This window comes from Pteropus vampyrus, unplaced genomic scaffold, assembly GCF_000151845.1.
Source record: "Pteropus vampyrus isolate Shadow unplaced genomic scaffold, Pvam_2.0 Scaffold20, whole genome shotgun sequence".
In the NCBI taxonomy this organism is placed as follows: Eukaryota; Metazoa; Chordata; class Mammalia; order Chiroptera; family Pteropodidae; genus Pteropus; species Pteropus vampyrus.
In genome coordinates, this window is record NW_011888801.1 from 15,014,202 (window position 1) to 15,041,821 (window position 27,620).

General features: G+C 34.1%; 1 protein-coding gene across 4 annotated transcripts in view; it reads right to left on the reverse strand.

The window, feature by feature from the left end:
- The window catches only part of PARG (poly(ADP-ribose) glycohydrolase), a 116,564-nt gene that overhangs the window by 18,570 nt on the left and 70,374 nt on the right, over positions 1–27,620 (reverse strand). For all 4 annotated transcript variants that reach the window (XM_011355420.2, XM_011355422.2, XM_011355421.2 and 1 more), the window contains 3 exons: positions 22,095–22,242; positions 6,903–6,981; positions 5,280–5,388 (listed from right to left, as the gene is read on the reverse strand). In XM_011355420.2, the coding sequence (XP_011353722.1) occupies positions 5,280–5,388; positions 6,903–6,981; positions 22,095–22,242 (336 nt within the window). The remainder of the gene's footprint in view (positions 1–5,279; positions 5,389–6,902; positions 6,982–22,094; positions 22,243–27,620) is intronic.

Sequence of the window (27,620 nt, forward strand, 5' to 3'; positions counted from 1 at the left end):
TGTCATAGAGGTACCTACCTGAAGGAAAACAAGACGTTGAAGAGCTGTTTGAAGAAATAATGATGGAAAACTTCTCTCACCTGGTGAAGGAACTAGACATACAACCCCAGGAAGCTCAGAAAGTCCTAAGAAAGAAGAACCCAAAGAGGCCCACGCCAAGACACATCATAATCCAAATGCCAAAGGTTAACTACAAAGAGAGACTCTTAAAAGCAGCAAGAGAAAAGCAGTTAGATACCTACAAGGGAGCACCCATAAGACTGGCAGCTGATTTCTCAAAAGAAACCATGCAGGACAGAAGGGCTTGGCACAAAATATCTAAAGTGATGAAAACCCAGGATCTACAACCAAGAACTCTTTATCCAGCAAAGTTATCATTTAGAGTCGAAGGACGATTAAGAGCTTCCCAGACAAAATAAGCTAATGGAATTTCAACACCAAGCCAGTATTACAGGAAATTTTGGAGAGACTTCTTTAAGAAGAAACAACATGTATCAAAAACAGGAATAAAGAATGGTAATAACTACATTCCTATCAACAAGTACCTCAAATGGAAAAGTGCTCCAACGGAAAGATACGGTGGCTGAAAGGATAAGAAAACAAGCCCCTTACACATGCTGCCTACAAGAGAGTCACTGCACGTTAAAAGACACACATAGACTAAAAGGCAGGGAGTGGAAAAAGATATTGCCTTGATGGACCTAGAGGGTATTGCGCTGAATGAAATGAGTTAGATAGAAAAAGACAAATATTGCATGATTTCACGTCCATGTGGCATCTAAAGAACAAAATCAACAACAAAAATGGAAATGAACTCATAAATACAGAGAATATTTTGAGGGCTACTAGATGGGAAAGGGGTTGGTTGGGGGAACGGCAAAAAAAAGGCAAATGGATTAAGAGGTACAAATGGATAGTCACAGAATAGACATGGAGATGTAGAGTGTAGCATGGGGAAGATGGTTAATAATGTAATAAATATGTAAGGGGGAAGATGGGTACTAGATTTAGTGGGGTGATCGCTTTGCAAGTTATGTGGATCTCTGATCACTATGCTGTACAACTGAAATATTATTGTATGCCAACCATAACTGAAAAAAAACTCATTGAATTGTACAAAGTAATTACGAGCAACTAATTGTCTATTATTATAATTCATTAAAGCCGGAAAAAAAAATGAAAGAATTATGCAGACTTTGGTTTCCTCAAGGATTAGATTAGATATCTCTCTGGTTATTCTGATTCTATATATTGAAAGACTTAATAGAAAACCTACTAAAAATGATATATTTTGAAACATTGCTAAAAAAGTAAAGTAATTCATACTTTAAGATTATAAACAATCAAATGTTGAACTTAGAAATAACTGGTTTTGTTCATCAAGCTCTAGTTTAATTAAAAACCCATTCCAAAAGCCTCTATGAAATATATTCATTATTTAATCTTACCTGAATGAATTTAACATGGCTAAACACAATTTTTCACAGATGATTTCTTTCTTTCCTTCCTGAGCTATTTGCCACTTTTACAAACTGGAGTCATAACTCTTCCTATCCACAAAGATAATTCTCTTCTAGAATGTCATCCAGTTGATCTCTCACAGGATTAAACATTGCTTCATAGTATCAGTTAGATAAAAGGAGACTAATTCTTCTTTTTAAAAACCAATTCTACTTGCAGGTCACATGTGAGTTCAGTAGGATAGGTGGAGCCATGAATGGAGCAGACTATTTCCAGAGGTAATAAAGCACCTTGTAGGATTGCCCTTTCGATTATTATCTGGTGAGTAATGCCTAAAACTAGCAGATAGGCCCCTCAAGTTCAAAAATTTTGTAGATGCTCTGTTGCTTCATTTAGAAAAAATAAGTGTTTCCATTCCCACCAACTTTCTCTCTGGCATGCAAAAAAAAAAAAAAAAGAATTGTGCAAGTCATCTCTAAAGTGATTTAATACAGGCTTCTGCTTTAAACTGTGTGACAAAATACAGTGAGAAGTAAAACATTTAATATTCTCTCCAAGTTGTGCTGTTCAGTTTATAGAAAACTCCTTGTTGCTTGTACTAAAATTCATAATTCTATTTTAATAGGTAAGTACAAATAATAAATGATGGAATGCTTTAATTTAGAAGGCCCAAAGTTATCTGGATTAGTTTCCTAATTAAGCTGTCAATGACATTTAATAAAATCATTTACTGCTTTCTTCATTTTCAATTAAAGAATTAGAAAACTAATTCTTTGTTAAAAGAGCAAATGTTTTCAAATATAGTAGTGAAAACATACATACATTTATCAAAAACATAGATTTATCAAATGCTTTTCCATGTGCTAGGTGCTTTCTCAAAGTTAGCCCATGTGTTGATGGGCTACTTTATACCTGTGGTATTTCCTTGTTTCATGGGAATTTAATAAATAAGCTAGGGGGAAAACACTCAAATTTCCTTGAATAAAAAAAAATCAAACAGAAAAGGATACTGAGAAAAAAGCATTGAAATGGCAGCTTGCTCACGGTACAGGATTATGACTAAAAGAGAAAGGTAAGCCATGCATACATACATGCTTGTAGAAGATCATGTATTAAGCAAACGCAGGGAATATTCTTAATGACTTAAGACTGAAACAGGTAAAAAGTCTAGAAAAACAGATATAGTTATAGTAATCTCTATGCGGGAGGAGTTAAATTTTTAAAAAGTGATTTGAAAGAGGGGGAACCTGGATTCAAGTCTTAGCTTTCTCACTGCCTACCAGTGTGACCTGGGGCAAGTTAGTCAACTTCCTGAGGTTCAGTTCATTATCTCTAAATTAGAGATAAGACCACTGTCTACACCTCCCTAAGTGGTTAGGATTAAATCAGACATCGAATTTCAAGTGCTAAGTAGAGTACCTAGCAATCATTTAATGTTAGTGATTACTCTTACTATTGTTACCTATACAATTTCTAAAAAGTTTCTACATGCATTTGACTGAATCTTTTATGAAATATAAATCAGATTTAACTGCACAGTGACAAAAATAATGGCAGGTTGAAAACAAAGAGAGAACTGCATTATTGTATATTAAAAATCAATTCATCTGCTTCATACAGTTTCACCTATTTTCACACTTGAATTGACACTGGATTTACTGGGTTTTATTTAGTGTTTGAAGAATATTTAGGAAATATCCATAAAGTTGTAATATTCTGAGTGATTTGAGATAATGTATTTATGTCTAAAATGTTTATCTTAAAAAAAACTGTATTAGTAATATGTAAGAAGTTTAATTAAGCAGTGACTAACTCATTTACAAATATTTTTGAGAAGTTCCCATATGCAAGGCAATATGCTAGCACTGACTAACTCGAATGGAATAAAATTTCTGTTCAAAGGTTAAAGACTCATTCTTTTGGTATAAAGTGTATCTATCTCATAAGGACACTACATTCTACAAATGTTTTTCAATGTTGATAACACTTACAACTAACAAACTATTCACATATACCAAGGTTTCATGTTTTAAACATTTCTGGTGTTTTTGAGGATGGGTAAACTGAAGGTTAGTGCTATACAAGTAAATGCAGAGAACATCAATTGGCCCTGGGGAATTTAAAAAAGAAAAAACTTATGTATGACCAGGATTATCTTTTAAAATCATATTTATTGATAATTTTTAAAAGTGAATGATCTAGCTCCTACAGGAGGTATTTGAGAATATAATCTTTATCCATAAAAAAGGAACCTTTAAATCTATGTTAATATAGGATTATACTTAAACACATTTCTTTTTCATATATTTCTCTCCAAACTACCTATTGCTTATGTAAATGTCTTCTAGTATCAATGACCATGTGAAAAATTTACATATACATGCTAAATAAGTAACATCTGCTGAAAATCTAAAGATAAATCTTCTAATCCTATTTGATAAACTATATAATAAAAAAATGTGCTTAGAGACAACTGCTTTAAAGCAAGAGTGAAGTAGGCTAACATTTGAAATTACCTAATATAATAAAAGATATTATTCAGGCAAATCTCTAACTTTCAGAGTCAGGTAAAAGGGAGAAATTATAACTATTGATATACCAAGTAATAGTCTTTTTGGATAGCAGAATTACTTTTTAAAAAAAGATAAACGATAGCTGTTATATTAAGTAAAACTTTGGAAAACTGTATTTATTCTTCAATCTTTTTATGAGATTCCTTTGACAATGCTAAACATTAAAATAAAGTAATAAATTATATATAAGAATATATGTCCAATAATAAATTAGATTCTCAAGTAGATTAGTACAGAAGATAATACATGTAATTACATTCATAATATCTACTAAGTTATAAGTGTAGAAAAAGCCTTTTTGGATTATTTGGTTGTTTATTTTACTAACAATATGGAAGGCAAGGTGGTTCAGATGCAGTAAGTGGAGCATCACAGAGAGAAAACTCGGGGAGAAGATGCAAAGATGATATACTGAATGACACACATGTACTCCCAATCTCCTTGCAATGGTACACCCAGTCTGCTGTCACTATCAAATGTCTGTGTAGGGATTGGCACATGTTTAACTATGCAGAACCACAAACCTCATTATCTTAAATAATCCCATAACTAAACCTTACTCATGGGAGTTAAGAAATAAGTTTTCAGAATTGGGTCAGTCTTTTTGTCTGTGAGAGTAATCTGAGGAACTAAAGAAAATATCAACTGTTTTGGTCAGACCCTAAAACTAGAGAACAGTATCGGCACTTTATTGTATGACAGAGTTTGATATGGTTTGGTTAACAGTAGCGAAAATTTGAACTAACAATAGGAATAAAAAAATAAAATGATTATAGTAGATAGCACTGTCATAGAAAATCATAGATTCCATCATAATGTCAAATTACCCAATCAGTAAATAATTTACACATTATTCTTACCTATAATAGAACAACATTAATTTGACTTCTACAGTTTATGTTTTAATTCTGACAGCATACCCTGCGAAGAAAACATCACTGGGTAGGTCTAAAAAAATTTTCAAGGCTCATTCATTCCATATGGTTTTACAATGATAATGCACTTGCTGAGATAAATGCATGTGTGGGGCTTAATGTCAAGCAACAGTCTATCTGGCATCAGTAATCAACCAATTACGAAATGGAAAGTACATCTTGTACAAGCTGACAGATCCATTAAATCAGGAGAGCTGTGGGCAGATATACTGACACTGCAAGAATTACCAGAAAGCATTAATTTCAGCATTAATAAAATGGCAGTAAATAATGACAGCTGACAGATGAACTCAGAAATAAGGTTACTGGCCTTGTTAAGCTCACGTCTAATTTTTTCAGGCACAAACTGGTCGAGGTAGCGTCTGAAGTGAAGGGCATCGATGGCGACAATTTCAGTGCTGCGCCGCTGCCAGTCGTCCCTGAGGCAAGACAGATGAGGGAAAGATGAGAGATGGAGAATGGCACTCACAAAGTAAAACCCTCACAGGGTCAGGTTTCTGAGACTTTGACAGGGTTAAAATATTAAAAAGAAACAAACGAATCCATGACTATAGGTCTCAGCAAAACAGAAAGGCAGAAAACACTATTTCCTTTTAGATTCCAAGACACATACATATTGTGGACGGCCAGGCATTAAACAACAAAGTGAAAAATTACCAAGTGACAACGAATTTGACATATTGTAAATGGGTATATCATTTACAATGAGTCTCGGAGGTTAAAGGGCTTGGGGGCAAACAAAAGGAACTTAGTTCTTTGTTTTCCTCTAATACTTAAGACATGGCATTTGTATTTCAACAAGAGCTCATTTCTCCTTTGTTCTGAAAGACCTGCTTTAGGTCACTGAGTATGTAACATTATCATATACCATCCAAGTCAAGTACTAACAAAAAATGTGTAATGATTCAGTATAACATTCTACCTACTGTGCTCAATTGCTGACTGTGAAATTATTTTTAAAAAGACAAAGATAGCAAAGCACATTGCCTGTGGAAATAGGAAAGACTGAGTGAAGATAATTTTGGAAACATGAAATTCCAAATATTTCAGTTCTTACAAACTTGCATATATTAATATGCCAAACAACTTTCTACATTGAATAGCAATAAAAACCTTCATGTCAGTCAGTAAACTATTATGAAGAATTAAACATCTACATAGATAATCGCTGCAACCACATATTTTAACCAAAACAAAGGGAAAGAGACCCAGAGCAGGACTTGAGATTATTACAAAGAATAAGTTTATATAGCTACATGGTCAACTGCTGATTCTTTCTGCCACAATGGTTCTTTTTCATTAAAACACACACACACACACACACACACATACACACACACACACACACACACACACACACACCCCTTTCAGGTACTATTTCTATAAAAATTCACCTCCGGCCAACCAATTTAGTGGGGAAGCAAGGATGTCAACACGTAAAAATACATTTCAATAAAAAATAGCAGCAGCAAAGTTCACTGTAAGTCCTGCTGTCAACTGTTTTGTGGCATTAGGCAAACTGTCCAAACATAAGTTTCCCCCACCTACCTAATCTCCCAGAAAAGTTAAGGATAACTACATATGCTGTTTAAACGCTTTATGCGACAATTAGGAACTATTCTTAATAAGTTTGGCCTTGGAAGTTAACCACTACTGGCTGCTTACAATTGACAGCTGAGAGATAAAAAAAACTATAGAAAGTGCTATCCTTCTTGTTCTTGATTTAGACTTTTGGCTTTTATTTCACCGTTCTTCCCTTTGGCACATGGAGATTGGTAATACTGTTTTAACTACTAATGAACCTATAACACTGAATTTTAAAGGAAAGCTATATTTCTGAAATAAGAATAAATGGGAGGCAGAATATATGAGGCCACATTCCTTAGCTTTTGGCCATGTGATACTAAAGTCAGAAACTCAGAAACAAACTCACCTTTCGCTCTCATCTTCATGGCTCCGGGCCCAACGATACGTTTCGGCATAACCTGTGTATTCGCTGTACTGTTCAGTACCTGAAAAAAATAATCTGCCAATATTACTTTTCAGAAATATTTTCTTAAAAGCTGTATCTTTTAAAAGGTCTTTATTAATAAACTTATCCCTCCTTTCTTTAAATATCTTATTGGCAAATGTCAACTAAAACACAATAACAGTAAAAAACCATTGGTCTTAATGACATGTTATTATTTCCCATAGATTAAAAAAAGATGTTTCCTAAGGCGACCACAATGTTTATCATACAGCAACTAAATGTCTCAATCAATACAGAAAACAAAATATGCTCTGTAATACTCATTTCCTTCTTTTATAAGGAAAGCATACGGACTGTTTTATAAAAGTTCATTCTCTTCAATGTCAGTAATCTGATGGTAATATTTAGTTCGTACTATTGAGAAAATAGATTTTACATAAAGACATTCTCTGCTAAGAAAAGTGTCATTAAAATTAAATCTAAGATTTGCCTATCAACAGGCAAGGTTCTTCAAAAATGCTTTGTAAAACCAGAATATTATGGTATGAGAGGAAAAGGAGGGAAAAAAAGCATAATTAATATTAATCTGATGAGAATATACATCAAACTTGCCATATAACATAGATTTCTAATTCATCGTACCTGAACATGTATCAGGAGAGATGGTGTCAAAATTGCTCCTATTTAACTAAACTCATTCCAATTCCTATGGTCAACCCAATAATCACTTGATTTTTCAAGAATAAAAGAAAAACAGTAAAATGAAAAGCTGAAAACCCTGAGCAAGATAATACTCTGGTATATAAAATAGAAAAAAGAAAAGATGAAGAAGTAAAACAACATTGATAACTAAGATTAATGATTTTTTTAAGTACAATTGCCCTAATTTTGCCAGTAAATAAAATGCAAACAGACTAACTCAGGCAGTTGAACTATCATTTGTTAACAAATGACTACTCATATAATAAAGGTCCGAGACTGAAAATACCTACGACAAAGACTTCATATTCAGGGAAAAAATGACTCTAGAATATACAAGACTTGATAAAACATAAATTTACAAAAAAATAGAGAACATATTTAATAAAAATAAAAAGAACACAAAATCAAATTATGACATGCTCATTATGAACTGTCAGTTCTTTATCCAAAATCAAATTCACTTCATTTTTAGGGTTGGGTTAACTTGTTACAAGTTTACTTAAACAACTCTGAGGCTTTTATATACAAAGAATAGTAAATGTGATCAAGATTACAAATGGCCTCTACATTTAACTATCAATTTACAGACAGAGAACAGAGGAACATGTTAAATACTACCATGAAGTTGTAATCAGCAAAATTCAGAACCCTGGGAAACTCTACAGGACCAATCTGGACTGCTTATTAAAAAAAGGGTAAGGAAAGAAAAAGAGGGAGAAACTTATAAATTAAAGGAAAGAAACATGAAAACACTAATTATAAGAAAATGGGTATAGTTATATTAATATTGGATAAAACTGACTTCAAGTCAGAGAGTATTATGAAAGATGAAGAGGAATATTTCATGATTCATTCATCAGAAAGACATAACAATTGTACATTTATTTTGGTTTAACATTTGAAAAATCAATTAATGAAATTCATCATATTAACAGATTAAAGAACCCCACGTAAATAAAATTGCAGGAAAGATAAAATTCAACACTCACTCATGATTAAAACTCAGAAAAACAGAATAAAAAGAAACTTCCTCTATCTTATTAAGGATCACTACGAAAAAACTCACAGTTAACTTCATACTCATGGTGAAAACATTCCAGCTAAGATCTATTAAAAAACAAAATTCAACTGAATAAATTTTAAGGATCTTATTGGCATTATTCAATGATTGATTCATGGATCAGGCTGCATCTCATTTGGCAGATAGAAAGAAGCTCCAAAGAGCTGTACAAAATGAAAGACTTTATAGGTAGAAGGGAATGGGACAAGGAAGTTATAAAAGCAAAGAACAGCTTATTTTAGGCAAGGTCACCTTCTTTTAGGGGAAGACAGGAGTTTATCAGGTGGATTACCTAACTAGTGCTAACCAGATAATTCTAGATTGACTGGTTTAAAGTTCCACTCCTAGAGGAGGCTGAAACTATAACTAAATTACGTATTAAGTCTCGGTTTGGTGATGTGGGTTTAGCACAAGTGATGTGATGTGGGCTGACTCCATTTTGGGTCTATTGTCTTTTTTTTTTTAACAGATCAAGGCAAAGATTACCACTGTCATCACTTCTATTCAATACTACAGTGATGGTCCTAGCCACTGCAATAAGGCAAGAAGAGAAACAAAAGTCAAAAGGAGTATAATAAAGTAAGACTGTTACTATTTGCAGATCTCATGATTGTTTATGTAGCAAATCCTAAGGAATCAATAAGAAAGAAAGATGGGGTAGAAGAGAGAGGGAGGAAGGGAGAAAAAGACATAAAAACTCATAAGTAAATGTAGTAAGATCAAAAGTATGTCTATATACTAGCAGCAATGGGAAAATAAAACAAAAAATTGATTAATAATAGCATCAAAAAAAGTAAAATACTTAGGAGCAAATGTAACAAAAGTAACAAAAGATGTAGAGGACACCTTCAAGAAAAAGTAAAGATCTGAATAAATGAAAAGACAGACTATGTTCTGGGGTTAGAAGACTCGATACCAGTATGTCAATTTTCTTCAATTCTGTTGATAATCCTAGTAGACTTTAAAAAAAATAGTAATTGAGAAAGTGATTGATAAAACTTGATAAAACATAAATTTACAAAAAAATAGAGAACATATTTAATAAAAATAAAAAGAACACAAAATCAAATTATGACATGCTCATTATGAACTGTCAGTTCTTTATCCAAAATCAAATTCACTTCATTTTTAGGGTTGGGTTAACTTGTTACAAGTTTACTTAAACAACTCTGAGGCTTTTATATACAAAGAATAGTAAATGTGATCAAGATTACAAATGGCCTCTACATTTAACTATCAATTTACAGACAGAGAACAGAGGATTCTAAAATTTACATGGAAATGCAAATAGCCTAGAATTGCCAAAACATTTTTGGAAAAAAAAAAAAATTGGAGGATTCAACATTTACAGTTGACCCTTGAACAATGCCGGGCGGCGGGGGGCGCCGGGCGGGGGGTGCCGGAGGTGGGGGCAGTTAGGGTGCCACACCCTGAACAGTTGAAAATCTGTGTATAAATTTGGACTCCCCAAAAACTTTAGTTGTCCCTTGATATCTGTGGGGGATTGGTTCCAGGACTACCTGCAGATACATAATTGGCAGATGCTCGAGAGCCCTATATAAAATGGCATAGATCAATGCATACAGTTGTCCCTCTGCATGCCTGAACTCCCAAGGTTCAAAAACAATACAGGTATTAATTTTAAAAAATCTGCATATGACTGGGCCCATTACTCAAACCTATGTTGTTCAAGGGTCAACTGTAATTAGTCATGGCCTAAGGAAAGAACAAATAGATCAATAGAACTAAACAGAATAGGTAAATCTGCACTTGCATGGTCAATTGACTTTTCACCAAAGGGGGCTAAAGCAATGTATTGGGATACAACTGAAACTAGTATATTATTGTATGCCAACTATAATTGAAAAAAAAAAAAACCTCATTGAATTGTACAATTGTAAATGCAAGCAAATAATTGTCTATTATACTTCAATAAAGCCAGAAAAAATTAATAATAATAAAACAATGTTTTGGGAAAAGAACAGTCCTTCCAACAAATGTTGCTGGAACAAGTAGATATGCATATAGAAAAAAAAAAAAACCCATAAACTTCAACTATTATCTCACATTATGAATAAAAACTATTTGAGATCGATAACAAACATAAACCCAAAACTATGAAACTTCTAGAAGAAAACATAGGAGAATGGTTTTATGACATGGGGGTAGGTAAAAATTTCTTAGGATAAAGAAAATAGTAACCTCAATAATTTTTTTAAAAATAAACTAGATTAGATCAATATTAAAACACCTTTAGGAAAATGCTTAGGAAAGACTGGAGAAAAAAATATTTGGCAAACAAATATCTGACGAAGATTTGTATTTAGAATATTTGAAGAACTCCTATAAGTCAATAATAAAAACAATAGGAAAAAGACTTGAACATAACCTTAACTGAGGAAAATAAACAATTGCCTAATGCCTATGTGAAATACTGGTCAACATCACTAGTCACCAGAGAAATACAAATCATGAGCACTGTGATATACCACTACATACCTAACTGAATGGCTAAAATCAAAAAGAATGACATTTAATGTTCACAAGGATGTAGAACAAGTAGAATTCTCATATATTGTTACTAGAACATAAAATGGACAAGAATTTTGGAAAATGATTTGGCAATTTCTTATAAAATTAAACATACATCTACCTTTAACCTAGAAATTCCATGAGTTAGGTATTTACCTAACAGAAATTGGAAATGCATGTCCACAAAAACGCATATAAGAATGTTTATGGCAGCTTTATTCATAATAATCTTATAACGGTCAGAGTTCAAGCAGAGAAAGAGAACCAGTAAGAGACACATATTAAGAGATTTATTGCAAGGAATAGGCTTATTCAATTGTTGGGGCTGACTAGGCAAGTCTTAAGAACTAGAACTCTCAGGCACAGGCTGAGGCTAATGTTCACAGGAGGACTTTCTTCTTCAGTGAACTCTCAGCATTGCTCTTAAGAATTTTTGACTGACTGAATCGGACCCTCCCAGATTCTTAGGATAATTTCCATTACTTAAAGTCAGCTGATTATGGATTTAAATTATATCTACAAAATAACTTTAGAACACCTATATTAGTGTTTGACTGAGTAACTGGGGCCTCTAGCCTAGCCGAGTTGACATATAAAAAAGACCATCATAAGCCTAAAAGTAGAAACTCCAAATATCCATCAATAGGTAATTAGCAAGTGTTATAATCATACAAACATTACTAGTAATAAAAAGGAACGAACCACTGATACACTCAAAAACATAGACAAATCTCATACACAATGCTGAGCAAAAGAAGTGAGGCATAGAAGAGTATACAATAAGTAATTTACATGAAATTATAAAAAGACAAAACTACTTTATGATTAAAAATAAAAATTGTGGTTAATGCTGGGGCTGTCATGGAGATTGACCAGAAACTGACTGACAGTTTCTGGGGGTGATGGACATGTTGTTCTATGTCTTGATAGGGATGCGAGATACAAGGGTCTATCTATTTGCCAAAATTCACCAAATTATACAATTAATATTATGTTCTTTGGTGTGTATAAAATTTATCTCCAGAGGGAGCGAGGGAGATAAACAAATACCAAACTCTACCTAACAGGTTTGCTTTTTGCAGTGACATGGCTTAGAAGTTCTGATGTCACCTTTTGCGTATCTAGATTTAAGCAAATGAAAAAATAAACTGAGGACACTGGGAGCCACATTTTACGTTGTCAGGGAAGTGAGTTTCAAATATGGAAAAGGGGAAGACAAGAATGTATGTTGTGATGTTGGACGGGAATGGCAGATATCCATATGAATTCAGTTGGGGGTGTGTGTATGTATGTGTATGCATGTGTATGTATAACATGCATATCCTAGCTCTGTCTGCTGAGAGGGCATAGAAGCAAAGACACTCTTTGTAGCAATAAGCATGCTGAGCATTCAAATCTTGATTTCTAAAAACTAGCTAAAATCCAAAACTCCTTGGAGAAATGGTTGATTCCAGAGCTGGGGCAGGGAATATACAAGATGAGCCTAGAACATCATTGTGTGCCAAAAAAAAGAAGGAAAGGCATTAAAGAATGATGGCACATTTGAAGGGACACAATTGCTAACTTGAACGGGCTCCCACTGATCAAATCTGGGACAATTTAGCATCCAAAGAGATAATAGTAATGGATTATAACCCACTGAATAAGAATCCATATACTTACACAAATATTTATAAACAAATATACATAAATGAGAGAGAAGGGGAAAATGGTTCCTTAAAGTAGTGCCAACTACTAAATATAAAAACAATGATGAAGCTAAAAAAATTATCAAGGGCTGCTAAAATTACTGGGTGAACGTTTAATGAGGACAGGATATTTACAGTTTCAAAGTATGTAAAAAACATAAATACAGATTAATTACAAAGGCAAAAAGAGTAACTTGACAGTGGAGAAACTAGGCAGATCCCACCTTAACCAAATCATAACACCTAATATCACAAATACTGGGACAAACTGTTATTATTTTTCTCCTTAAAACATACACTGAGTAGGACACATCACTTCAGAGGGAGTCTTATCAGAATGAATAAACTGAGTCTAGTTATGAAGAAACACTAGGCAAACCCCAAAATAGCAGACATTCTATGAAGTAACTGGCTTATATACTTTAAAAATATCAAGGTGAACAAACCCAAGGAAAGGTTGGGAAACTGTCCAGTTTAAAAGACACATGATCAAATCTATATTCAAAGTTTGATCCTGGATTGGATTGTAGACTAGGGAGAAAAAGCGACAAAGTGTATAATAGAATAATTGACAGGATTAGAATATTGACTAGGGATTAGCTAATAGTACTTTATCAATGTTAAATTTCCTAATTTTGATAACTGTGCTGTATTGATGAAGGAGCATATCCTAGTTCTTAGAAAAAATACAACAAACTACTTGGGGTAAAAAGGCACAATGTCTCCAATGTACTCTTAAATAGTTCAGGAAAAGAAAATAAAGAATGATAAAGTAGATGGAGCAGAAATGTAAACTGGTAAATTTGGGTGAAGACTATATGGAAATTCCTTGTATTAACTTTGAAACTTTTCTATACGTTTGAAATTTCTCATACACACAAATATACAAATATATATAAATATAGAAATATATTTATATATATAAATATTAAAGCTATGAAAAATATTATATTTTCACAGATGACTAAAATTTTCCATAACAAAACTTAAAAGATTTAAAGTCAATACTACAGTTTCTAATCTATTACTTAGCACATTGCTTCATAAAAATAATTTTTAAAAGAATTAAAATATACTAAAATCCTATAAATTCATCTAGAATTCTGGATAAGATACTCAGCTACAAAACAAAAAATAATTATAAAATTCATGTTGTTTCTTGTGTGAGCCTTCCTTGACACCGTAAGTAGAGTTGGTTTTTCCTTCTGTGCTTGACAGTACTCTGCACATAATAGATTAAATTGAAATCGGAAAATCAATTACATTTCTATACAGTAGCAAGGAACAATCAGAAACTGAGATTTTGAAAATATACTTAAAATAGCAACAAAAAGTATGAAATACTTAGGAATAAATCTGAGAATACGTAAAAGTATATAATGAAAAGCATAAAATATTACTGAAATTAAAGAAAACCTAAACATAGAGATATTTCATCTATGTGTCAGACTAAATATTATTAAAATGTAATGCTTCCTAAATTGATCTATAGATTCAAAGCACTCCTAAAATTCCAGCAAGTTTTTTTGTAGATATTGACAAACTGATTCTAAAATTCAGCAAAACAACTCTAAAGAAGAAAAAGTTGGAGGGTTCATACTAACATGAATTATAAAGCCTCAGTAATCAAATTAGAAAATACGAAACCAAAAAGAACAATAAACTGAACTTCAAAATTGGAAAACTTCTGATCTTCAAAAGTCGCTGTTAAGATAATTAAAAGATATATCACACATAGCTGATATGTATCCAAAAATATATAAAGTACATTCAAAACTCAACAACAAAAAACAAAACCACCCAATTAAAACATGGGCAAAAGGTAGTTTCATGTGTATAGCTGCATGTTAAAACTTACTTAATTATATACTTGAAAAGATACAATTTATTGTATGTCAGTTATAACTCAATAAAGCAGTTTAAAATGTAATCTAACTCCCTCACTAGACTGTTGGTTATTCGAGGGTGGGAACTATAAATTATTAACATTTGTGTCTACATTAGCATCTTGTAATGCAAGAATATAGAAGCAGTTGAGTAAGTATTTGCCATATAAATAATAATTAACATGCAAAACAGGAAGACTATTGTATTAACTGAGGTTAAAACAATGAGTCCAGAAATATTTAATCGAAATACCATATAACTAGCACATATCAAAAAAATCATTCTTACAAAGATAGCACAGTATGGTAAAAAGAACACTGCACTGAGATTAGGAGATGTAAAGAACCCAAAATGAATCCTTAAGTAACTCAATCTCATTGGACTTCATTTTGTTATCTAAAAATCAGGCTTGTTAATAATTCTTATACTGTTTACCTCAAAGAATTACTTGGAAAACCAAATAAGATGAGTTTTAAAACCTTCAAAACCATAAAGCAGTTAGTATTGGTGTCATTAGACATAACTTCGTAAGAGGATAGAGAAATCAAAGATATATGATTCCAAGTAAGTGAGGTTTAAAAGCAACCTGGTCTACTGGCTTGACTGGGAATAAATACAGCGAGGAACAATCTAGTTCTTTTTTATTTTCTGCCCTGTAATGGCCAAGCTTCCTATTTCCTATTAAAAAAAAAAAAAAAAGACACACACACATACACACAAACCTTGCCTACTTTGATCTCTTAACTATGAAAACAAATACCTGTTCCATCTTTTGAAAATAAAGTGGTTGAAAAATACAAATATCAATGATCATATTTCTCTTTTAATTTAGGATGGTTTTAGTCTTCTTTCCTAAGACAAACAAGGTTAGATTTAGTTCCTTCAGTTACGGGAAATAAAAATCACATATAGATATTTCTGTTCTAAACAAATTAAATCCTGGGTTTTCTAAGTAAAATCTTTTAAAATTATGTCGACTTTTCTGAAAAACAGATATCCTTAACATGTTTTAAATTCAAATTTATTGATAAACTATGATAAAAATGCAAGGGTAAATAGTGATAACAACGAACAAGAGTCAGAAGACTAAATGACCTTTATATAGCTCTCTCTAGCCTATAAGACTATAAGACTTCATGTCAAAGACAAATCTTCACTTAAGGAAAAAACTAGAACAAAACCATTAAAATCTTTTCAAGAGGTTCATGACAGCTTTATGAGTTTTTAGATTTAGCAGTAAGAAACATTGTTTTCTCTTACTGGTAATGAAAGTTTGTGATGGACGGAGGAAAAATATTTGGAGATTAAAAATATTTTACTTAACAATGGGTTGTGCCCTTGGAAAGAAGGTTAATGTGAAAGCCACCTACCCTGCTTCCATTAGTATCATTAATATAGCGGTAATTATGCAGCAGATAAAACACTCTTGTCTTTCATTCCCATGAATAAAAATTAAGAAAAGCAAAACTCCAAATGAATTTGGATCTTTCCCAATAAGCTGCTGTCATTTAGTTAGCAATGGGCTGTTTTTATAGTGACAGGCACCTCTAGTGGTGTTATTCTATAAAAAGCACCAGCTCTATCAGCAATGGTGTCCACTTTTGTCCTTTCTATCAGTTCTGCTGACACTCACAAAAGATACAAGGACTTGTGAGATGTCTGGGACAATCTGATTCACTAGAGTATAGGTTTTATGTTAAATGTACTAACATTCAGCTCAGTAAGTTTCAGGTCCTGGCATATGCTTTGTGTCCTCACAACACAGAAACAAACAAACAAAAAATCTTCCCAAACCACAATAACACACTTTGGTATTGAAGCTATTTGCTGTTGGATGTTGGAGAACAGAAGAGAGGAAGAAAAGTAAAAAGTAAAAGGAGACTGGAGTTTTAATTCTTTCCCTCTGTCTATATTTACTGAAACATTTTAACTCATAGTTGCCCCAGAGTGGATCATAGCAAACAGAGGGATAATACTGTCTGGATGAAAAGTATTTGCCTGTTTGCATGACCTGTTCCATATTCATTAAAAGTCTGAAACCAACCAGATACCCCACAATGATGATAAATTTAATTTATTTCCAATTTCTCAAACTCTTCTACAGATTCAGGCAGCACAATCACAGCCATTAGCTCACTGAGCCTATATGAATCACTGAAGGAATGGAACTGATCAGGCAGATAGATTACAGTGCATGGTTAAGAGTCTCCTAAGAAGGGATGGCAGAAATCCAACATCAAATAGATGATGAAATGGCCATTTCCATTAAGGGAACATCACATCACAGATATTAATTAGGAGGCTCTATAATAGAGTTAAGTGTATATGGGGAGAAAATGCTGAGTTAAAAGTCACTCCAGATGTCCTTAGTCTGAGGTAATTATGGATATGAAGGTGAGTCATGGATCTGAAACTTTCCATTCATTTACAAAACCTGTAGGTAAATTAGAGACTAGACATAACTCTACAGTGATGATCCTTTTATAGGTTGGGACAAACTATCTTTAAAAAAAAAAAAATTCTAATGTTTTCCTTTTACAAGGAAATCACTTTACAGCAACATTAATAGATGACAAGAGGCTTACTACTTTCCTAGTATAGAGAAATGACGGAAATGAAATAAATTAGCTTTGAGCTTTCAATGATGTACAGTTGACTCTTGAGCAACAGCGAGGTTAGTGGTACCAACCTCCAGCCCTGCAGTTGAAAATCCATGTATAACTCTGACTCTCCCAAAACTTAACTACTGATAGCCTACTACTGACCAGAAGCCTTACCAATAACATAAACATTCACACATATTTTATATGTTATATGTATTATATACAGTATTACATACTGTAGTCTTACAATAAAGTTAGAGAAAAGAAAATGCTATTTAGAAAATCATGAGAAAATACATTTACAGTACTACACTGTATTTATTGATACTGTTAAGTTTATATCATGTTTAGAAAATGAATAATCTTTCTGTCAGTACCGCCAATCATGTTGTCTTATACAATAAAAAACACTGTAAGGGTGGCTCCATAGTGTAGTGGTTAGCATGTCGGCTTTAGACACAGAAGGTCCTGGGTTTGCGCCCCAGCTGGAGCGACGGACCATACCCTGGGAGTGCCAGGTGCCAGGCCCCAGGTGAGCCAGGTCCCAGGTGAGCCAGGTCCTGGGTGCACCAGGCCTCGGGTGCACCAGGCCCCAGGTGAGCGCTGTGAGCGCATGGGAGGAGATGCTCCGCCTTTAGAGATCCAGTTCTTAACGGGAGATTGCAACATCTGTAGGTCAGGGGTGGAAGCGGGGGGGTGGGGGGGGTCAATTAAAGAGGAAAAAAAACCATGATGTTATATGTATTACTAACAAACACTACTAATTGTTCAAAAATGAAAAGATAATATGAAAAAAGTATAGTGATTCATGCACTGATAGAAGCAGCAATATGATTGCTTTATGGTAGCCTAATCGATACAGTTGTTTCACAGTAGAAAGAAAATCTCCAAAATTTTTTCCAATGTATTTTTTAAAATCCATGTATAAGTGGACCTGTGCAGTTCAAATTTGTGTTGCTCAAGGGTCCACTGTAAATTCACCTTAAAAATTGATGGAATATTTTGTTCTGCGTCTTCAGTTCAAATTTAGCTTATCTGCTAAAAATTAAAATTCTTTTAAAATATTTCATACACCCAAATGCTGGAGACAGTCACATCCCATACCTTCAGGGCTCTCTAAAACAGTATGAGACCAATATTCAAAGTCTTTATTTGCCCAACACTGGATTTATGAAAGTTTAATTTTTTCTTCTATGATTCCTTGTATTCTCCTCTCCCCTCATACCTTCCAACTGCATTCTTCATATCTGTATATATATAAACAACAAATGAATACAGCTAAACCAATATGTGAATTGAGATAACACTGAGAACAAAAAGGTTTTATCTTTCCATTTCAGTACAATTTGGATCACAAACTCTTCAAGAAGAAATTCCTTTGCTGAAGTTCTATTCTTAATTTCCTATATAAACTCATGTAATTAACAATTGTTATTTTTTCCTTACCACACCAAAATAGCAGACTCACAATTATATTATAAAAAATAACATAGGATATCTAAATTACATAGAATAACTTGTCGAAAGCCCTTTTACCAACAAGTACTTATAAAAGATAAAGACATATCAGCAAAAATAATGGAGTACAAACTTCTGGAAATTTTCTCCTCCATAAAAGCAGTAAGAACACTGGTAAAATTGTGAGATTCAACTTTTTCTGAACTGTGGGAGTTAATCAAAGGCTTGCAGCAGTCCAAGCAGTATTTATTAAAGTAAAATTGGCTGAATCTTGGTAAAAAGAATGAGTTTTCTGGCATTTTTAACTTGCCCTATTCCTATTCTGCTCTCCCAAGCTTTGCAGTAGTCTTAAAAACCAAAAGACTGTAATACAGTGAAAACTAGCAGCCTAGTAGCCACCAGAGATGGTAGAAAAGGGCTAACTCACCTTCATAGCCCCATTCTCAGAGAACTATCATTATATGACCTGTCTGGTGGTTTCCTGGAAGAACTCACTTGCAATGATATCTTTATTTGACTTGACTTGTAACTTTCCTAGTTCGAAATCCTAATCTCCAGTGGTGTTTGTTGAAAACAATTACAGGCAATTGTTCAACAGTGTGGCTGCCTGAGGCAGTAGATAATAGCTGGGGGTGGGGGGACAACAGGCTAACCAAAAAGTTTCAAAGGAAAAGCTGAGGAATGAGATGTCCATAAGGGGCTTTAAAAAGTTTATTATCTTCAGGAATGTAAAAGGCTACACACATTCACATGGCTATGCACATGCTCAAGAGAAGAAATAAAAAGGTCCTAAGATCTCCTGTCTGATCTTGGGTATCTGTGCAGGCAGGAAGTAAAGTGTCAAGTATAAGCAAGAAGAAAGTATCAACTGCCTGGTGGAGTGTTGAAGGTGAGCTCCAACAGCACACAGCCATTTTGCAAAGACTTAGAGACTTATTACTCCTAGGCACTTAAGGAAAGCTCTGTCCAATCATTAGCTGACCACTAATCTAACCAAGCACAGACTTCAGTGGCCACAGACAAAAAAGAATACAAACTTTACAGAATTAGTTTAGGAAAGTCACTAAACAAACAAAGAGCATCAAAAACAAACTCTGGGGGAACAGGAAAAGCTGATTTCGAGAATTTCCCCATTATTTAAAATGTCCAGCTTTCAACAACAAAAAAAAAAAAAAAAATTGAGGTATGCAAAGAAATGAGAAAGTAGGGTCCACACTTAGAAAAAAAGGTAGTCAAAATAGTAACTGTCCCTGGGGAACACAGATGTTGAACTTACTAAACAAAGGCATTAAATCAGCTATTTTAAATATGTTCAAAGAACTAAAGGAAATTATGTCTACAGAACTAAATGGATGTATAAGAATAATGCCTCACAAATAGAGACTCTCAACAAAAAGATAGATATTATTTTAAAAAAAGAACTAAACAGAAATTCTGGAGTTGAAAAGTACAATAACTGAAATAAAAATTTATCTGGAGAGATTTAAAAGCAGATTAAAGAAGAAAGAATTAGTGAACTTGAAATTATCCAGTCTGAAGAATGGAAAAAATAAAGAATGAAGAAAAACGAACAAAGCTTCTGAGACTAATGGACACCACAAAATGTACCAACATATGCATAATAGGAGTCCCAGAAAGAGAGGAAAGGGACAGAAATAATATTTGAAGAAAAAATGGCCAAAAATTTATCAAATTTATCTAAACATTCAGGAAGCTCAATGAATTCTAAGTAGGGTAAAGTCAAATAGATCCACACCTGAATACATCATAATCAAGGTGTTGAAAGACAATAAAAAAAAAAAGAGGAGAATTTCGAAAGCAAAACATAAAAAAAAAAACTTAGATACACTCCTAAAGGTTACCTACAAATGTATCTGAAGCAGAGTGTGGCTTCAAGATGAGACCTCGAAGTCTTAGTTCTGTCATGTACCTTGTTGGAAGTGAAAGTTGAGTATACATTTGCTATAAATATGGGTTTTTTCCAATTTGGCTGAATGTTTATTCTCCTATACTAATCTCAAATCTCAGAAATAGATTCAAAAAGAAAATAAGAAATTCTCCTCTGCAGAAAAAAGAAAGTATCAGTCATTGATGAATAATTATGACTTTTATGTGGGAATATTCTTTAAGATACTTGAGTAAAAGGCTTAACTTGAATAAGGTGGTTGATTAAGTTTCTTAAGAGATATGAGTTAATCATTAATTTTTTTTGTAGCTCACTGACAATAAAATACTGTGACAGAGTAGTATCTCAATCTAAAGAAACTTAGAAGAAAAAATACTAAATCTCAATAATAAACCTAACATATAAATTTGACTATATTTCCCTCTCTCTTCCTCCTATATTAACTTAAATCAAGAAGAGATACTAAGGTCATCACATTTTTTCTCTTAGGATTAGAAATTAGGGTAACCATAAAGTTATCAATTTATTTTTCTTAAAAGCTCACTGTTGTACTGACTCTCTCCAAACACTGTAACTGTACTTTTTACATTTATATAGGATCTTCATATTGAAGTACCACATTTATATAGTATCTTCATATTGAAGTATCACAGTTTCCAAAGTATTTCACTTTGGAAATATAATGGAAAAATAATAATAGAATACATACTCAAAGACATATTATTACCTTCTTTTTAAGGGCACTGTATCATAAAAATTAAAAATGGAGGATAACTAAATAGTTTTTACCCTTGTTCCTCAGATAATAATGCCAAGGAGAAAAAGGTAGGGATAAAATATCTTACTCAAGCTTAGGAAAACATATCTATAGTTGACCCCTGAAAACACAGGTTTGAACTACACAGTCTACTTATATGTGGATTTTTTTCAATAAATGCCTGTACTGTTTTCAATTCACATTTGGGAATCTGTGGATGCAGAGGGCTGACTGTATGCATTGATCTATGCCTTCTTATATAGGGGAGACTTGAGCATCCTCAGATTTTGGTGCCCACAGGAGGTCCTGGAACCAACAGCGAGGGACAACTTGAGATTTTGAGAGTCAAAAATTAAATGTGGATTTCAAGTGCATAGAGGGTTGGTTGTTCAAGGGTCAACTATATAATAATTTCAAAAAACCAAGTATAAATTAATGAATAAAAATAATGGGACTAATATCAATGGCAGAGAAGGCTTATCTAGGTGGCCTTTAGTTTTCATGATAGCTACTCACAGATGGGGAAAACTTTCTCATTGTCCAGATTTCCCAAAACTAACCTGTGATGATAAGACATTCGTTGTGATCCAGCACCTCAGTAAAGAGCCGTGACACAATCAACTCAGGGTTGATTAAAAAGCGAATTTCTTCTTGCACAAGTCCTGCACTGGTTACACCACCTCCAACAAAACGGTTTGCAAAATCCACCTATTTTGGGAAAACATGGCACGTTCAGTAATGATCTAAAACACCTACATATATGATAAAAAAATATACACTATTCTTCTAAGCTCTAATCTCCCTTTCCTTTCCCATATAAATCAATCCCCAAATTAGTAATCTTCTCAGGGAGAATGGATTATGGTTGATTGCATTCTTTCCATCTCACTGCAGTTAATATCTCTGTACATTTCTTTGGAGCCCCAAACCTTAGGAGGAATCTGGAAAATGGAGCTTTTAGACAAAAGACTCAACATAATTATGTGAACTTTTGTTCAAAAACTTTTGTGCTTCAAGGGCCAGAAATCAAGGGAGGTTTTATCTGGAAAGGTTTCAAGATCATTTCCCCACCATTTACTACTCAATTTCCATTTATGTATTTCATAGACTTTAATATAATTATACCTTTCTTATATAATATGGCAATCAAATACTTGTTCTTAAAGAACTGTAAAGTTTAGTAATTGACCTTTTCTGGGTAACCTTTTTCTTCTGTGGAAGAATAAAAGGATGGAAATTTCATCCTTCTAAATTCAATCACAACTCCCCCAACTGCATGAACATCACAAACCTATTTTTTTACAATATACCTAAGGGAAAAAAATAAAGACAGAGAACCTGGTTTAACAATAAAGATTCAATTAAATTAATATTTCTGATTTAGTCTAAAACTATACGTAAACTTTCTGTGGAGTACTAAGATGACATTCCCAAGATCCTATTAATGATGAGTTACACAATCTTCATAACAAAGCAAACTCAACTTGCCATCATTATTTATCTTAAACTTAACTAAGCACTCCAGGGTGTCCTTTGCTAGGCATTATGGGGCAATATGTTAGAAATAGTTTCTGATTTTGTCTTATTCTACCTGAAGAATTAGATTACACATGTGTACTCAGTTGTGTACATACACAGTCACACACATACCAAAAAAACAGTTTAGTAATATAAGAGAGACTTATACACTGTATAAGAAAAACAGACTCCCATGTCTCTCCTTTAATTTCACATTACTTTTAAACTCACAACACTTCTAACAAAGATACATATGGATTTCCCATACATCTGTTCTGCAACACCACCTGTGTGTCTTATAATTTAATTCAGTTCTGACACTATCTATCTGGAGTTTGCATCAGTTTCTACACACTAATAGGTTCAGTCTCACAAGACTGCCTGACTTCAGATGCCAACAGCAAGTCCTAAGTTGCCACGTGTACTTCTAGTTGACTGGCCAATTGGGGTTCCCCATGACTCCCTCCTGCAGTTTGATAATTTGCTAGAATAACTCATATAACTCAGGGTAACACTTACTTACATTTACTGATTTTTTAAAAAGATATAATAAAGGATACGGATAAACAGTGAGATGAAGAGATACACAGGGCAAGGTATGTGGGAAGGGGCACAGAGCTTCCCAGTAAGTCGCTCTCTCTACAAGTCACTCTCTTAGAACCTCCACATGTTCATCAACCTAGAAGCTGTCTGAATTCTGTACTTTTGGTGTTTTTAAGGAAGCTACAGCATATAGTCATGGTCGATTATTAACTCAGTCTCTAGTCCACCTCTCTTTCCCAGAGGATGGGAGGTTGGGTGCAAAGTTTCAAGCTTCTAATCATGGCTTTGTTTTTCTGGTGACCCTATCCTGAAGTTATCAGGGAGCCCACCAAGTCACCTCAATAGAAAAAAATACACTCTTATCACCCAGGAAATTCCAAGGGATTTAGGAGCTCTGTGTCAGGAATGGGAATCAAAAACCAAATATTAGAACAGACGATGTTTCTAGTACTCTTATCACTTAGGAAATTACCAGGGTTTAAGAAACTCTATGCCAAAAACTGGGGCCAGAGAACAATAATGTATATATTTTTTTCTATTATTTCACATATACTTTCAGACTATTTTCAAATATGAGATTTCTTAAAACTTGTTTGTGTTCTCTACATCAATTATGATATTAAATGATAATCTGAAGCCCATTTTACAAAAGAGTAAAACAAGAATATGAATCTTTTGATAAAGAAAACTATATGTGAAAAGACAGAAATTAATAGAAGGCAATGTCGTCTTTTTTCGCTATAGAAGAAATTAGAAAATACTGAAAGTTATAACTGGATAAGTTCCTGAAATGAATTACCACAGAGAATGATATCTATTTGGGTTTATATTCTGACATACTAAATCAATGCTAAAGAACAGAGTAACTCTTTAGTTTACATAGAAAAATAATTTTGGTTAAACTAGTCCATTGATTACTTATGAAATAATAAGGTTTTTATGAATTGGGTGACTTATGGATTAAACTGTTCAACAAATATTGACTGAATATTGTACTGGGAACCACAGGATATAAATATGAGCAAGACATGGTTCCTAGTTTCACAATATTTAGAATGTAGATGGGAGCTAGGCACATAAACAGAACGATAAAATGATTATTAAAGAACTTATTCGTATTTGATACTAATACAAAATAATTCCCAAAAATACAACTGATTAAAATTAGAGCATGGGGAGAAGGACAGGGAGCATTATAAGAAGGAATGTCATTCAATCTGGATTTTGCTGACATTTAGGCTGAGGGAATAGCTTCACAAGGACATAGGAAAATCCAAATGTAAAGTGCTGTCTGAGGAGAGCCATAAGCAGATTTCTCATGCCTGCCTGCAATGTAGTATATATGGAGGGTTACAATTGGTGATGAGGTGGTCTGGGGTCCAGGAAATTTTTACTTAATTCTGAAGGTTCTGGTAAAGATTCTAAAAAGAAAACTAACAACAAAGGCCCTATGTTTTAGGAAGATAATTCAGGCTAGAATTTAAAGAATGAACTGGAAAAATATAAAATTAAAAGCAGAGAGGTTGATTAGGTGATCACTGAATAGTTTATATAAACACTACTGGAGCCTCAAATAGGTCAGTGGGAAAGAAAGCAAAGGAAAGAGAGATCAAGCAGAGAAATAAAATAGAAACACTTGAAAACGGAGAGACTGGCTAAGCATAATGGTATTGCAAATACAAATGAGAAACAAAGTTTGAGATCATCTAAACTTAATTTTTACTGGAACAAGGTACATAGCTAAAATAGAAAGATAAGCCCTATTCAACTTATGTGCTACTTGGCAAAGATAAATGTAATACATTTAATGTGTATGCAATTATTCACTTTTGAATAAAAGACCAACATTTATTAACTTAAAGATATGCATAGAAAATATGCTAAATTCAATTATGTCTCTCAAAGTAGAAGACTTTTAAAAAATTAAAGTTTCTACTACTTAAAAAGTTCTTAATGAAAAGCTATTACATGTGAGAAACCTGTTCCAGTACATGAAAACAAGCATGTGAGTGCTTCTTTATTTTTAGCCATTTTCTAACTCGCTTTAAAGTTACTTGTTTGGATTTCTCAGTGTCTGAATTATAACTTGATGAAAAGAGAGAGATGATAACACTCCTTAGAGAGGTTTTGTTGTTACTGCCATTCAGCATAATATAATTTATATGCTACAAAAGGAGCTTTGTGGCACTGCAATACAATATTCTCTGATCTCCTGGAGATACAAGGCATGAGTAGGGAGAATAATTATTGAAGCCTTTATGGTATTTTTTTAATGTACCAAGGTTCACATTTCATTTATAATATATTCCAGGAATTGGGGAGAATCTGAACCTTGAATGTTGTTAAATAATTCCCTGTTGGATTGGAAGGTCAGCATTCCTGTGGTGCTAACTAGCAACAGCTTTGTTGATTTCATGTGTGTTAAGACTCCCTCAGCTAATCCAATATTTTAATATAGGAAAGAATGTCATCAAGATAGAAATGTGAGGAAAAAGTAATATTCGCTTGAAATAAATGTTAATCGTATTTTTCGCAGGAGTTAGGGGAGGAATGATGTAGATGGTAGAGGCTTTGCTCATCTCTCTTGCGACTAAATCTAAGTTGCGACAGAAACACGGAGCAAACAACAAGGAAAGTCACCTGGGATCTAGACAAACAGAGCACTATAACTAGAGAGAGAAATAATTAATCAGCCTGCAATGGTAGAAGGTAGGAGCGGACGAAGACCGAAGGCTGCCTGGTCCCAAGCGACTGAGTGGAACAGAAGAAGCTGCAGCAGCAACAGCCAGCAGCTGTGGATGCCTCTTAAAGGGGCTGTGCCCACGAATGGACTTTTGTGGTGACGGACCTGCTGGCTCTGAGCACCAGCGCCCAGTCGGCGGCTCGGGTGCCACCAGAGACTTACAGAGGAGCACCGAGTTGTCGGAGTGAGGGACGGAGGCGAGGCTCTCTCCTGGGGAGAGGTGCAGACAGTATTCATTGTTCCTCTGTTCAGCCCTCCACCTCCCAGTGTGTGGACTCAATGCTGCCATAGCTAAAACATCAAACTGGTGAACAGAGGTCACTCTGCCCAGAGGATTCCCTGAAACTCCGCCTCCCACAACTTGCGGCCACACCCAAGCCACATCCAGGTGTGTCCTCAGCTAATCAGGTGCACCTTGCTGAGCAGCGCCTAGACTCACACTGGAGGCAGCTGGCCTCGGTCTCTGGTGTGGTTTCCTGAGGCAACTATAAGCACAGCATCTGTGGATTGCTTGCTGAATCTTGACAGGTGGCCCTGGAGAGGCACAGGCTGGGGCTAAACTTGGCCTGCAGCTGAACTCCTCTCAGGATTGTGCCACCAGACACCTACTATACACAAAGAGACACTAATAAGACCGAGAAACTTAGGAGCTTTGCTTAGTACATAGAAGCAGACACAGAAGGCAGCCAAATGGGAAGACAAAGAAGTAGAAACCATATGAGAGAACAGAACAGAGATCCAGGAATAATGGAGTCAAGCAATCTAACAGATGCAGAGTTCAAAATGCTGGTTATAAAGATGCTCCATGAACTTAGGGGAAGTGTAGATGAATTCAGTGACAACTTTAACAAAGAGATAAAAAGCATAAAAATAGAAATGGAAATTATAAAAGGGAATCTGTCAGGAATGAGGAATACATTATTTGAGATGAAGAGTGTATTAGATGGAATAAACAGAGTAGATAAAAAAAAGAAGAGGATCAAAACACCGATATAGAGATAGGAAGCCAAGGATAATCAATCAGAATGGCAAGAAAAAGAAAGCCAAGACTATAATAATAATTTAAGGAGCCTATGGGACACTGCTAAATGTAAAAATATCCGTGTCATAGAGGTACCTACCTGAAGGAAAACAAGACGTTGAAGAGCTGTTTGAAGAAATAATGATGGAAAACTTCTCTCACCTGGTGAAGGAACTAGACATACAACCCCAGGAAGCTCAGAAAGTCCTAAGAAAGAAGAACCCAAAGAGGCCCACGCCAAGACACATCATAATCCAAATG